The sequence below is a fragment of the Mustela lutreola genome, chromosome 5, assembly GCF_030435805.1.
Source record: "Mustela lutreola isolate mMusLut2 chromosome 5, mMusLut2.pri, whole genome shotgun sequence".
NCBI classification, from domain to species: Eukaryota; Metazoa; Chordata; class Mammalia; order Carnivora; family Mustelidae; genus Mustela; species Mustela lutreola.
Window position 1 is genome coordinate 25,018,715 of NC_081294.1, and position 15,613 is coordinate 25,034,327.

The 15,613-nt window shown below is 43.1% G+C and overlaps 1 protein-coding gene across 6 annotated transcripts in view; it reads right to left on the reverse strand.

The window, feature by feature from the left end:
• DROSHA (drosha ribonuclease III) overlaps window positions 1-15,613 on the reverse strand; it is a 117,401-nt gene that overhangs the window by 85,535 nt on the left and 16,253 nt on the right. For all 6 annotated transcript variants that reach the window (XM_059173715.1, XM_059173713.1, XM_059173714.1 and 3 more), the window contains 4 exons: window positions 13,327-13,468; window positions 11,346-11,500; window positions 8,198-8,278; window positions 2,094-2,180 (listed from right to left, as the gene is read on the reverse strand). In XM_059173715.1, the coding sequence (XP_059029698.1) occupies window positions 2,094-2,180; window positions 8,198-8,278; window positions 11,346-11,500; window positions 13,327-13,468 (465 nt within the window). The remainder of the gene's footprint in view (window positions 1-2,093; window positions 2,181-8,197; window positions 8,279-11,345; window positions 11,501-13,326; window positions 13,469-15,613) is intronic.

The window sequence follows — 15,613 nt, forward strand, 5'->3', positions numbered from 1 at the left end:
AAGAATACGCTCATGTACATTAGTTGTTTTGTCAATATTACCATTACTTTCTATTTCAGTAATTCTAAATAAAGCTAGTGTAAATTAAATACAATGAAAAGAACTTCTGACAAAAGAAGGTATAGCCACTTTGGAAAACAGTTCGGTAGTTCCTCAAAACATTAAACACAGAGTTACCACATGATCCAGAACTCCAGGCCTAGGTTTGTACCCGAGAGACATCCACATAGAAACTTCTACACAAGGGTGCCTGGGTGGCTCAGTTGGTTAAAGCCTCTGCCTTTGGCTCAGGTCATGATCGCAGGGTCCTGGGATCGAGCCCCACATTGGGCTCTCTCTGCTCAGCGGGGAGCCTGCTTCCCCCTCTCTCTCTGCCTGCCTCTCTGCCTACTTGTGATCTCTCTCTGTCAAATAAATAAATAAAATCTTTCTAAAAAAAAAAAAGAAAGAAAGAAAGAAACTTCTACACAAACATTCATAGCAGCATTATTCATGACAGTCTAAAAGTGGAGACTACCTAAATGTTCATCAGCTCAATTAATGAACAAATAGAGTATATCCACACAAGGGAATATTATTGGTCCATTAAAAAGGAATAAAGTTGGGGCGCCTGGGTGGCTCAGTGGGTTAAGCCGCTGCCTTCAGCTCAGTTCATGATCTCAGAGTCCTGGGATAGAGTCCCGCATCGGGCTCTCTGCTCAGCAGAGAGCCTGCTTCCCTCTCTCTCTCTCTGCCTGCCTCTCCATCTACTTGTGATTTCTCTCTGTCAAATAAATAAATAAAAATCTTAAAAAAATAAAAATAAAAATAAAAGGAATAAAGTTTGGGGCGCCTCGGTGGCTCAGCTGGTTAAATGTCTGCCTTTGGCTCAGGTCATGATCCCAGAGTCCTGGGATCAAATCTTGTTTGGGCTCCCTGCTTAGTGGGAAAGGCTGCCTCTCCCTCTGCCTGCTGCTCCCCCTGCTTTGTGCTCTCTCTCTCTCTGACAGAGAAATAAAAATCTCAAAAAAGAAGAGAAGGAATAAAGTTATATGTTACAACATAGATGATCTTAATAACATTATGCTGAGTGAAACAAGGTAAAAAGACCACATTTTCTAGGATCCCATTCATATGAAATATCTAGGACAGGCTAATGATAGAGACAGAAAGTATCTTAGCTATTGAAGGCTGAGGGATATGATAGAACTGACTGCTAATGAGTACAGGGTTTCTTCTGAGGATGGATGATGAGAGCATTCTAAAATTAGATTGTGGTGATGGTTTCACAATTCTGTGAAAAGAATTCTATCAGGAAATAAATACATTTTAAATGGGTGAATTTTACAATATATGAATTATAACTTGATTAAGTTTTTAAAATATGTAATTATTAATCGTCTAATTTTGAAATTGAAATCTCTCAATGATAGAAGTAATAGAATTAATAACTTTCCACTGTGAAAAACAATAAAGAACAGGAGGCCAGCAGACAGTCATGCACACTGTCTAGGTGTAAATCCCCACTCGGCCACTTACTACCTGAATAATCTTCAGTACGTGACTGAACCTCATCTATAAAACATAGATTACTGCCCCACCTGTATAGTAGGGATAATAATTCTCCTTCACCAGTTTATTGTGAGAAATAAGTTAACACATGTTAAACATTCAGAGCAATGGCTGATACCATAGTCAGTAAATAATTAGGTATTATTATTATTACTGTCATAAATACAACAGACTTTCTTGATTGGGTCACTAGATAATATATTAGTTATTCCCTGATTTTTAAGAGACAAGAAAGGTTCTCCACATTCTTCCACCTCCACAGTTCCAATGAAGAGCTCCAAAAGTCACAGCTATTATGAATATGGCTATTGTGAGGTACTGAAAACATAACTGATAAAAGGTATAGAAAGTAGTATAGTGAGAGGAAGCAAAATAAGAGTGATTATGAGAATGGCCAATTTTATCAACATAAAAATAACATTTTTTAAAGAAAATTTAAGAACTGAATTTGTACTGAGCCTATTCACATTTTAACCTATCTGAACACATCAAACCTATTTACATTTTAAAATAAATGAAATCTGATTTTGTTAGGAACTTACCAAAAAGTTTGTAGGAGGGGAGACTGTAATTCGATAGTGGAAAAGTCTGCCAGCATTGTTGGTCATGGGACGACAGGGCTTGATGGCCTGAGGGGGGAAAACAAAAGTGAGTTTAAAAGTAAAGTAGCAAAATATTTTTATTTAAAAACAGACTACATTTCTAGATTTGCATCTGACAAAAGAGGTTTTATGTGTGTTCCTTCGCAGGTTGGTAGGAAGAACAGCACCATTAACTAGAAGAATAAAAAAGGACCAGCTGATCACCAGGACTCAACGTATTTCCTCACATGCATGCAATACAAGGGGTTCAGGTAACATGAAGATCTTTCTAGATCTCAATTTCTAAGACTATCTTCCTTTTATTTGTAACATAATACAATACTTGACCTTCGGCTAAACTCCCAATGTGCTTAAAAAAGGGGTGGGGGAATCTTAAAAGTAATAGGTTTTGATGGGGGGGGGTGAAAGGACCATTAAATATGCTCAGTAAAAACAGAAGGGACCAAAAATGAAGGACACATAAGAGGCGGCAGAATAGAACAAGCACGGAATTCAAGATGGGAAAAAGAAAACAGAAACTGATGCTTTTTTTGCTCTCCTTTCTTGGATCACCACCAGGTTGACAGGGGCTTTGTTGAGGCGGCCTCATAGTTCAACTGATCCTCTGTTCAGTCCTGCTTACACATTCCTTCTCTCACAGGTAAAGTTCTCTAAGAAACATCAAGCACCCAAACTTCATCTTAGCATCTATTTCTGGAGAATCTAGGGTATAGCTCCAGGAATGATCCAAGAAAGCAGGAGATAAGATAGGACTTTGGAGCTGAAATTACTTACCATCCACTGGCAATGAGGACCCCATCATGGTGGGAGGTGAAGTCCCCAGCACCAGATGGCAGACCAACAGAAAACTCCCAAAGATGATGACTGGGGAGGGTGTACCAGTGGAAGTAGGTGCGGTGAACCAGGAATGTAAGATTATGAGAGAACGTGTGCTGCCAGGATAACAGGATAGGTGGCTATTGCTAAGCACCCCTAATGCCCTACCACGTCCCTCAAACTTTAGTGTGCCTTGAAATCACTGGAGGGCTTGCTCTACCTCAGACTGCTTGCTTCCCACCCTTAAGATTTCTGATTCAGCAGATGAGGCTGGCTGAGAACCCGGTTTCTAAGGAGTTCCTAGGTGAAGCTGTAACTGGAGAACCACTGCTCTACAGAAATGTAACAGGAGAGGGGGAGGAAAGGCAACTGGAAGCCAGACGGACTGCTGGAGGCACACAGAGAAGCTGTCCCCTGCACTGCCAAGACCAAACCCAGGGACAGAGATGGTTGGACTTCAGAGACAATTAACAGCCGACAGGGTAGATCTGTTATGCCAAGGGACAAGACCTGGAAACCTGAAATGAAGACATACAGGTTGTAACTCCCCAGACCCTTCTAAATCATCCATCCCCTCAGAGGTGGTCCAACCCTGTCTATTAAGAGCAATGACTCACCTGTATCTAAAGGCAATGGAAGACCCTGCAAGGCAACACTGCCTCCCCTCAAATAGTCTCCCCTCCTGGCCAACATGCCTACAGTTAGGGTCACTTCACAGCATAACCCAGCTGGGGGGGGGGGGGTGCTCCGAGGAGAGATTATATCTCAAAGGAACTGCAAGAACTAGCCCGCATGAGCCAGCAGCAGGAGGCTGCACAAGACCGGACGCAGAGAGTGCTTGACCAAAAGCACCAGAACATAAAAGTGGTTAGGGAAGAGTTCACTGACTTGTGAGCATTCAGGATTCGGGACACCAGATGCCAGGACCCCCTACTAGGATGTCTCCTAAAAGCATGAAAAAGCAATGGTCCACAATAAGTGTAGTTAAAATACCAAAACTGCCATGACAGAAAAGGAAGTAATTCAAAGAGTCAGGAAGTGGGCGCATTAGAATGGATATACTATCTGTGACTAAAAAATATACCAGATTATCATATTCCATGGGAAGGCCCTGAGGACTTGTCAAGGCCATCTACTAGGGGCCAAAAGGAATGTGCTGGGGAAGGGACACCAGCCTCACTAGGAAGATCAGTGGTGGCCTCCTCTGCAGGCCAGGGCTGACTGTAAGAGAGGCTGTCACAGAGCAGAGCTTGCTGACAGCAGTGGGGATGAAAGGACTCTGAAACAGGGGAGTCAGGATGATGGGACTTAATTGTGAGAAGCCGGATCTCATAGTATCATCACAACCAGCAAGATCCAAGTGGCAACTAAAGGGGTCTGGCCCACAAAAAGTCATGGAAGCAGTTCATAGAATACAGCTGAAAAGAGTAATACTTAGTTTGTACCAACAGACGAAATCAAGAATGGTTAACCAAGGGCTGGAGATAGGTTGCTCCAATAAAGTCATGACCCCTTTCCCAGTTCTAGATCTATAATAGGAAGGGCCCTACAACACCATTGCAAGCAAAAATGGTCATGACAACCCTGTCCTCCCCCAAAAGGGCCTATGGCCATGTACCCAAAACACTGTACATGGGGGAAAGGGGAACCGAGATTGTTCAAGGAATATTGGACAGAGCATCTGAATCAACACTGTTACTCAGAAGAGGCTGAGTACATCACTTCAGTACACATTATAGAGTTGGTGATATGAAGCCAAGGTACAAAAAAAAAAAAAGGAATCTCAGTCAAGGTCTTGTTTCCAGTAGGTCCCCTGCATCCACAGATCTGCCCAGGAGGCGTTTCCCCTGGCCCCTGAAACATTTCATTGGAACTGACAAAATTGGTAGAGGCACCACCCCACACAGTCCTTATTCTGTGGAGTAAGAGCCATCATAATGGAAAAGGTCAAGCAGAAGCCATCGAAATTCTACCATCGCTGACACAGGCACCAAAACCAAGATCACTCTTAGGGGATGGTATAGGATCCAAAAGACACAGGGGTGACAGTGTTATCATATCTTTAATTCATCAATCTGGCTTCCGGGGGCGGGAGGGGGGGGTAGGATCCTGCAGGATAATTAGAGACTACCACAAGCTCAGCTGTGCCATACACTACAGTTCAGAGCAGACTCGTAGGACCTCACATGCAAAGTGATTTGCTGAATATATTCTTTTCCATCCCAATAGAATGAGGATAAGACACAGTTCACATTCTATTCTCATTCACAGAGAAAGGACATTTACAGCTTTGCTGCCAGGCTGTCCTACTTCTCCCACTCACTGCCCCAACAGTCCAGGGCGCTCTCGACCTTCTGGACGTGCTGTGGAACATGAACCTTCACTGCATCTGTGACTCGATGTTTATCAAACTAAAAGCCTCGGCAAAGCACGCATGCTCCAGAGGGTATGGGAGACCCCCTACAACGATTCAGGGGCCTACCACAGCCACAACCATTTTTAAGAACCAGGGATCTGAGTGCCAAGACATCAGTCCACAGTAACAGACAAATCACTGCATCTTCCACCTCCTACAGTGAAGAAAGCACAGCACCAGGCAGGCCTCTCTGGGAGGCAGGCTAACCCCCACCTTGGAACACTGTGCCCACCCAGTCCTGGAGCGGCACAGAAGGCTGCCAGCTGGGAGTGAGGTTCCCGTGGAAGGCTCTAGCAGTTCCAAGCTATAGCGCGAGTAGCCCTGCTGCGGGGGGCCATGTAATTCAGCAAATCCTACATTGCTGGTGGGAAAAGATGCTGAGGGGAGTCTGGCCACACAGGGAGAATCACAACGCTGGTATCTGGTGTTCTGGAGCAAAGCCATGCTGTCTACCGTGAAGAACAACAATATGCCTCTGAGAAACCACCAGTGTGCTACCGGCCAGGGAAGACATGGAAGGCATGTGGCTGAACAGCCCAGCACGAGCTGGGTTCTGTCAGTCTGACCCGGGCAGAAGTCTGGAAGGGACCGGCAACCATCCGTCCTAAGATGGGAGCCTGCACATCCAGAACCAGGCACACGCAGCAGCAGCAGGCACAAACAGGCCGCGGGAGCAGGTGTCCCTGTCCCACCAGCACCCTCACTCAGCGGCTGACCGAGGACTGAAGGATGAAAGCAGAGGGAAAAGCCCAAGCTGGGTTTGCAAATAAGTCAGTCAGGGGTCAGGGAGCAAGCCAAAGACGGACTGTGATGCAGCCTCATTCAGGGAGGAATCTGAAAGACAGTAATGAGGGAAAGTCTTTCTAGTGAGCAGAGTTTCAGGCAATGTACCTGGTCATCCACTTTGTGTGGAAAGAGAAGTAGACTGAGGTTAGAATATAGATGGACTCATGGCAGAAGCAAGTGGCCATGCCAGCTGGTCAGAGGCCTAGAAGGAAAAAGATTGGAAGATCAGGGATAAGAATGTCTTGGGGCAGGGGCACCTGGCTGGCTCAGTCGGTGGAGCATGTGCCTCTTGATCTTGGGGTTGTGAGTTTGAGCCCCACAGTGGATGTAGAGATTACTTAAAAAAATTTTTTTAATTAAAACCAAAAAAGGTCTTGGGGTAGACGTGTGGGTACGTAAGTGGGAGCGAATGCGACAATCTCTGTATCACGTGTGGGTGTACACTGAAGAGCACAGACCATGGAAGAGGTACTAAACCACCTCACTGACAAATGACTCGGCCAGATGGGGCCAGCCAGCCTCAGTCGTCGGCACCCAGAGCTGACAGTCTGGGCACATGAATGAAGGGGCCACAGCAGCACAGGCAGAGGATTCTCATGAGCCCAACATCAGGGACCTGACTTACCTTGGCTAAACTAACAGCCAATACTGAACATCCAACAGGCCATCTACAATGACCAATGATGAACCCCCAAAATGCTCCTCAGTCCTTGAGAAGACCAACCTGCCACTTAGTAGGTAGTTGGCTACGTAGGCCCCATTCACCTTGAAGTTTGTCTCACAGGAACAAACATGTACTCTGAGTATGGGCTTGCCTCCCACCAGTTCTCAGCCAGCACAGCCATCCACCCAGATCCTCCTTCAAAGGGCCTGCTGCCCAGCTGTCGAGAGAGCAGACAGCCTACAGCCACCGGCTCCTTCAGAGTCAGCTTCTGCTATAGAGCCCCCACCCCAAAATCATGCCCTTCCCAGGGCAGCCACTCTGAGGACAGCGGGCAAAGAAGGTGTGAAGGCTAGGCCAGCCTGATGCAAGACAATTCCAGTAATTGTGGCTTTATGAGACCCGTCACAGGGGGACTTCTCCTGCCTCCACTCTCTTCTTGCCTGATCCCTACGAAACATCTCATACTGCAAACTCTACTGCAGCACCTGCTTCCAGAGAGCCCCACCTGAGGCACAGGCGTGGACACCCATGAAGTGCAGATCCTGTCGCAGTCCCTTGCTACACTTGCGGACACCCAAAGACAAATGAGGTAAAAGCAAAGAAGCAGTTAAAAGTATCCATCACTGCCTCATAGTCTTTATTTTCTTTACTATTATGGTCTCAAACCAGTCTTCCAGAGAAATTAAGGATTTACACGTACTATGATTACACATAGTATGATGGATCATTAAGTGATAATCTGCCATTAATAACATAAAAATAAAAGATGGCGGGGGGAAAATAATTGAAAGGGAGCAGTTACATGAATCTCTATGATATGAAGAATTCAACTCATTCACTCAAACATATTTGGAGTGTCCTTGATGAACCAGGGGATGGGGTCAAACAGTCCGTGTGCCACTCACAGTTTAGTGGGGACCCCAGACTAACGAGGATAACAGCACACCCTTATAGACCTATATATCCCTAAGGGAAGAGAAAATGTGCCTTACCACAGCTTACTTAGTAAGATCATTTTTCCAAGGCCATTCATAACCATTTATAATAAAATCATGAAAAAAATTACCAGGTGTACAGTTTTAAGATATTTAAAATAACAACAAAACCCCCTCAAATATACCCTGCCTGTTTTAAACAATGAATCTTCCAAAACTTTTTCAAGTTCCTTGATAGCATTCCCCACTCTACCCCTCAAAACCCAAGTACTTTTCTTCTCCAATTATCAGTAACGGAGACTATTAGGGAAGATAAAAAAAAGACTATTTCGATGGTATTATTTCATTTGTGGGAAAAGAACAGCAACAGCATCTGTCTACTTCTGGCTTCTCAGCACTTACAAATATAATAAGCCAAATGAGTTACCTCTTCTCCGGGATAAATGCTGTGCCTGATTCCTGTGCGTCTGGCTTTGGCACTGCATTTGCAGAGTGGCCCATCATTCATCTGTCAGAAACAGAATGTAATTCTTTTTTATTGGGGGGGAAATCCACACCATGCACAATGAGGCCTCCGAAACTGTGTGGGTTTTAATGTCACAAGTATAGGAGCTCTGAAGAGGCTGTCACGGCTAGAAGATTAAACGGATGTTCCAAAACCAATAATGCTGCAGACTGTCTATATTGTCTGATACAGAGAAACCATATGACGATGCTGGATTCCCGAGTTATTTGTGCAGCCAAGCAGAAAATATCAATGTCAGTGCACTGTTTACCCCCATCTTCTCCTACGACTTTCCAGTGTGTTTCTCCTGCTTCTTATTCCAGAAAAATGACTCTTTCACAAAAGAAAAGCATATTTTATATCCTGAAGGAACACACAATGCTCTGAAGGTGACCTGCCGATTAAATGTTTCCAAAAGGGAAACCTAAAGGTATCTAAAGCAGAGGGGGGGAAAAATCCTACCAGAAGCAGAGAAACTCAATGCTAATCAGGTGAGCCAATGTCTGCTTTTTCACCTGAATTCCTTTTACTGCCATAAACTATACTCACATGATAGAATGAGTGAGTAATTGCTGAATGCCTCTTGGATAGAAAGATGACTGCTAAGCAAGAGGGGGGAAGGAGGGTGACAAATAACTCGGGGTCTATGTATTCAAGGAATAGAAATAAAATACATAGGATATACTTAGTAATTTAAAGAAAAAGGGAAAGAGTCCATGTGAACTATACCATACCACTGTTTTTTTGTTTTTTTAATTTATTTATTTGACAGAGAGAGATCACAAGTAGGCAGAGAGGCAGGCAGAGAGAAAGGGGGAAGCAGACTCCCTGCTGAGCAGAGAGCCCAACTCGGGCCTCTCTCCCAGGACCCTGGGATCATGACCTGTGCCGAAGGCAGAGAGGCTTAACCCACGGAGCCACCCAGGCGCCCCACCACTGGTTTTAAAGGAACAAAATGTGAAGGGCGAACAAGACAGAAAAAGAAGATGGTTATTCTACATGAGGCAACACAGGAGGAAAGAAAGGGAGGGAAGAAAGCCTACGTTATGCTCCAGGGACATGAGACCCATCTAAACAGAATTTATACGAGCAAGAAGACAAAAGATGCTGAACTGCGGTCCAAATCATAAAGGGCCTTAAAAGCCAGTTTCATGAGTTTACTCAATACAAATGGTAATACTCAATCAAAACAGAGACCAGAGCATCAGCTGGAAGAATGGAGACACGGAGTTCCATTTCTCACTTTCTTTGTATTTATTAAAAATATATAGATGTAGGTATATGGAACTAACAAGTAACACACCAATTTCCTTAAAGTTCTAGGGCTAAATGTCTCAATAAAACTTCAAACACAAATATTAAACTGAAAAATGCTTTCTTTATCCTTTTGGGAAACCTAAAGCTTCAGGCGGCACTGCAGAGGGATAACACTGCTAAAAAAATCACATTAAGATATTATCCAAAGTAACATTTGGCAAACCGAGTTGTGATGGGCTTCACCCAAATATCACAACACACTCCAAATGCTGGTCAGTGCAGAAATCACTTCGTGCTCCCTGATTTCCAGAAAAGCACACAGACATCCTACATTCCCGTCTTTTACCAGGGTCTCGGGCCCCAGGGCAGCTCAGGCTTTACAAGGCTCAACTGTACAGACGACACAAACCAAACATAGTAAACAGAGGGGTGAGACTACACAGAAGGCCTTTGTAAATCTCTAATAAAAATAAGAACATACAAGGGCACCTGGGTGGCTCAGTCGGTTAAGCATCTGCCTTCAGCTCAGTCATGATCCCAGAGTCCTGGGATCAGCCCTGCATTGGATTCCTGCTCAGCAGGGAGCTTGCTTCTCCCTCTCTCTCTGCCCCCTCCCAGCTCATTCTCTCTCTCTCTCTCTCTCTCAAAGAAGGAAGGGAGGAAGGGAGGAGAAACGTATAGAAACCAAGGGATAGGCTTCTTGACAGAACAACAGAATGTTAAGAAGACCACATATGGGGAAAAGGGTATGACAACTAATGGACACAGGATTTCTTTTAGGGAAAACAAAAATGTTCCAAAATTAAATTATGATGGCTGTTAAATCTCAAGACTACACTAACAAAAAATGAATTGTACACCTTTAAGTGTGTAAATTGCATAGTGTGTGAATTATAACTCACTAAAACTGTTTAGAGAGATCATATGCATGGTTAATAACATAAAGTAATACTCAAAATGCTTCACAATTTTTAAACATTTCTAGTCAATTCCAAGAGAGCAAAAAGTATCACAAAAATAAATTTCTGTCAGGCATTCCACCTATATTAATTCTAAAGAAAAAAACCATTCAGATAGCTGTCATCTACCAAGAACCAGAAGGGCATTCAAATTAATATAGAATTGTATGCATTTATTTATAAAGTATAAATTTCACATTATCTTTTGATAGGCATATGTTTTATTATGCTTAATAACTTCGTGTGCATTAAAGATACTATTTTTATATGTATTATATATTTACAAAGTACAAATCTTTTATAAAGATACTATTTGGTATGAAGTTTTACTTCATAATAAAACAGTAAATAAAAATAAAAATGATTATGTCCAGCTATGACATCATTAGCTCAAAAGTGCTTAACAAGGAACAGAACTTACAAGGAATTGTGACTATTACCAACTAAGAAATATGAAGTCTTACAGGACTTAAGACACTGTTTACTATATCGCTGCAAGATACCTTCCAGATGAATTGCTTTTAAAAAGACCTACAAGTGCTCTCTCTCGCAGCCTACCATTAGTCTCCTTCCATTTACTGCAGGTTTAATGAGGCAGCACCATTATCCTGCTCCTTAACACAGAATTTACAAACATCGTCAAACTTGATTCAAGAGACAGTTGCTCTGGTGCTTATGCTTTGGACTGAACTCTGAAGCTGAAAAGAAATAAGCTTCAAGGTATGACACAGAACCCCAAGAGTAAAATTCAGTTTTCATACCAGCCAACATGCATCTTCTGAACCTGGAGTCATAAATGTGATGTGTGGGTCTGCAACCTTCACAGCAAGAACACAACATAAAAATATGCGTACCTGCCCTGGGTCATTGTACCAAAGCTCATCATGCAGTCGGTCAGGATGGGCCTTTTTGCGCTTGATTTCTGCAATGACGTCAAAAACTTCAGAGTCTGAGCTGCTCGAACAGGTGCTGTCCTCATCAGACTCACATTCGGATTCACTCGAACTCTCTAATATAGGTCAGGGGAAAAACAGAGAAGATGAAGAAATTCACAATTGTTTATTCTTTCAGCAAACATCTGGGTGCCTACCCCACACCAAGCACTCCGCTAAGCCCATGAATTATGAAAATATTATTATGAAAATAATAGAGCCCATGGTGCTAAGTCACAATCTAGTTATGGAAAAAATGGAAACAGTTTCAGAGAAACACCTAATGAACAATACCAGAGACAATGCAAAGCACAGTGGTAGTGTGGACTCTCACATTTTAAAAAATGCAGTAATTCAAAAAAAGGCCGAGTCCACCCTGACCCAGAGGGTCCCTGAGACTTCCTGGAAGGGGTGCATGTGATCCAGACACACAGATGGGGCAGAGACAGGCTGATGAGGGGCTAAAGGGAAAGGAATGCAAAGGGGGCACTTGGACCAAAGCATGGAGGGAAGAGCCCAGGCAGACTGGCTAGAGCAAAGGCCCCGCAGAAAAATACCAGGAGATAAGGAGTTCGGGTATCATAAATGCCATAAATTACCAGACTAAAGATTTTAGATTTTTTTCTCTCCATAGGAGCAAAAGATGGTTTTAGTCCTTGGAAGTGACTAGATAAAAAGACTGAGAAGTTTTCTAAGTGAGGTAAGCTAGTCACAAAAATACAAATACTGTGTGATTCTACTTCTAGGAGGTATCAGACTGGAGTTCAAATTCACAGAAGAGAAAGCAAAATGATGGTTGCCAGAAGTTAATGGGAAGAGGGACTGGGGAACTGTTTAATGGGTACAGAGTTTAAGTTGAGCAAAATGAAAGTTCTGGAGACTACACAACAATGTAAATGGTCTCAATACTACTGAACTGTATATTTAAAAAGTGGTTAAATGGTACACTTTGTGTAATGTGTACTTTACCACAATTTTAAAAAACAGACTTAGAATTTAGGTTAATCCTACAAGAGATTAACGTAGTATAGCATAGTAATAAAACCCAACAATTACACAGCTGGATTTTTTAGTGTATTGCATAAGATAGATGCTATTGTCTTCCTTCTTTTACAGATGAGAAAAGTAAGGCACAGAGAGATTAAATCATTTATCTAAGGTCACATACCAAGTGGTAGAGCAGGGATTTGAACCCAGGCCAGCTGGTTTCATCAGTGTTTTTGCCCAGCGTGGATACTACCTCTCAGCTGGGAGACATAATGAGGATGGGCAGATGAGAGCCAAAGAACATGGAAAAGGCATAGTGGATGCCTCATCTGTGACTCGCTTTCTGTTAGGGGCTAAGGCCTCAAAGTGGTAAAAAGCAATTTCTATCCTCAAAGATCTTAGCATCTACTTGAAACCTCAGAATACACATGGAAAAATAGACCACCATATGAGAAAATTACGGAAAGTATCCGTGTGAGTTGAGAGAAACCTTCGATCAGAGCTGGCCTAGCACTAGCATTTCCTCATCAAAGCAGGAGCCCCCTGGCAGTGGAGAGGGCCACACAAAATGCCTGTCCATGAGTGGCACAGGCACAGGGTTGGGGTTAACAGGCTCCTGCTTTTGGTGGGGAGGCTGGTCTATGGTCCCTTCTGATTCTAAGACTAAACAATTCTATAAGGTACATGACTTTTAACATGCCCTGCAAATGAGATCTCTTATTAAGTAAGGAAAAATAAGATCAAAAAAGAGAAAGTTCCATTGTTAAGTTTTTTGCTGACCATAATTAAGGAAAATAAGATGAAAGAAGAAATTTCAATGTGTGACTCTCAAGAACTCATCTCCAAAGTCAAGGTTTCAGCAATAACAAGAGTCCAGGGTCTTGGTTTAGAAGTTGGTCCGAAATTGGTGACTCACCCAAATCTTCATCTAGCTTCGTCTTAGGAGGCTCCCACGGAGGTCTAGCGGCTTTGGCCTTTTCTTGCCTACTCCCCAGCTCTTCCTCAAATTTATCGTATAAGTCACGCAGCCTACTTGTTCCAACCACAGTAGAATCCCCCTTTGAAAAAGAAAGGATCAATATTAGGAACTACATCAACAATAGCCATACCAAAGAGACATAGGACTTCACAAATAATCAAGGATTTGTAACAGCAAGATGCCATCTCCTTCAACTTAACAAACTTTTAAAAACAAAATTCCTAATACTGGCAATGGTGTTCTGAAGCACATACAACATTTATGGCTAACACAATCCTCATGAAAATGCACTCTGCCAACACTGAGAAACATAAGAACTGTTCATTTATGCCCTTCTGATATGACAAAATAAATTATGACCCCTGCCCCACACAGGATATCATGATAGCTGACACTCTCCTATGGAACATACACTTTCCCACTACTAAAAATATCTACTATAAACATCCTATGGAATAAAGAAATCACAGGGATAAAAGACACAGCATAGGGAATACAGTCAATGACATTGTGATACTATCACATGATGACAGGTGGTGGTAGCTACACTTTTGAGCATAACATAAGGGAAACAGGTTGTGTGTTGCACACCTGAAACCAATGTAATATTGTCAACTATATTCAAATTAAAAAAAAAATTTTAAAAAGGAACATCTTGGTAGCATCTAAGTGCCAAAGACAGGAGTACCTGCGTGGCTCAGTTAAGAATCTGCCTCTTGGTTTCAGCTCAAGTCATGATCTCAGGGCCATGAGATTGAGCTGAGCATAGAGTCTGCTCAAGATTCTCTCTCTCCTCCCTCTGCCCCTCCCCTCACTTGCGCACTCCCTCTCTCTGTAATAAATAACTAGAAGCTTTAAAAAAAAAGGAAGAAGTTAACATCTTTTATATCCTCCCCCACACACATACGCCCCATAAATACAGGGACACAGACACACACGCACATGAGCATACACTCCACAAACACAGGGTTCCACAATGCGTGTCTAGAGGAAATTCTCCACTTTGCCCCACTCTCTCTTCCTAGGTTGAAATCACTTTAAATGCCATACTCTTCAACTTAGTAATTTTGAAAATGTAAGGGCCAGACCTACCAGACATAAAAAGCAAACTAAAGAGAATCCTAAAATCTGGCTGTCCCGAAAGAGGTAAAGCCTCAACTCATTACCGACATCGGCAAATCTAGGCTAGTTGACATTTTTCTACCTCTCTACACCAGAAGACAAAACACAAAGGTCAATGTTGGGCTTCTAGTTTATTAGTTATCCTTCTACACCAGTTTTAATATACCTATAAAAGTAGAAGGAAAAAAAGCTATGCCTGTTTAAGCTCTTTGAGCCTCAATGTCTTCACCTTTGTTATTTTAAAGATTTTTTTTTTTTTAAGATTTTATTTATTTATTTGACAGAGAGAAATCACAAGCAGACAGAGAGGCAGGCAGAGAGAAGGGGAAGCAGGCTCCCTGCTGAGCAGAGAGCCCGATGCGGGACTCGATCCCAGGACCCCGAGACCATGACCCGAGCCAAAGGCAGCGGCCTAACCCACTGAGCCACCTAGGCGCCCCTATTTTAAAGATATTAATATCCATGGCAGCCATTCTCCCTCTTCCTTGCTAAAAGAACCATGATTCCCTTCAGATTTGGGTAGAGAATTCCTGGTCTCAGGAAAAGTAGGCTCAGCCAGAGTCCCTCTGACCCTCAAAGATGTCTCTGTCCTAATCCCCCAGAACCAAAGATGTTACCTTATGTGGCAAAAAAATCTCTGCAGATGTGATTAAAGAATTTGGGAAGAGGAGATTATCCCAGATAATCTGGGCAGGCTCAATCTAACAAGAGCCCTTAAGAGCGGGAAACCTTTCCCAACAGTAGTGAGAGGTGCAGTTGAAAGAAGAGTCAGGAGATTCTCAACACACAGGAGACACTCAACCTGCACTTGCTCGTTCTGAAGACGAAGGAAGGGATCCATGAGCCAAGGGATGCACACGGCCCACAGAAGCTGGAAGCAACCTGCACCAGCCAGCCAGCAAGTGAACAAGGACCTCTGTCCCATCGCCACAAGGAACTCAACTCTGCTAACTACCTGAGAGAGCAAGAAACCAGATTCTCTCCAGAAAGGAACACAGCCTTGCTGACACCTTGGTTTAGCCAGTAAGACATAAGTTTGAGTTTTGACCTACAAAGCTGTGAGCTAATAAATGTGTGCTGTGGTGGGCCATGAAGTCTGTGG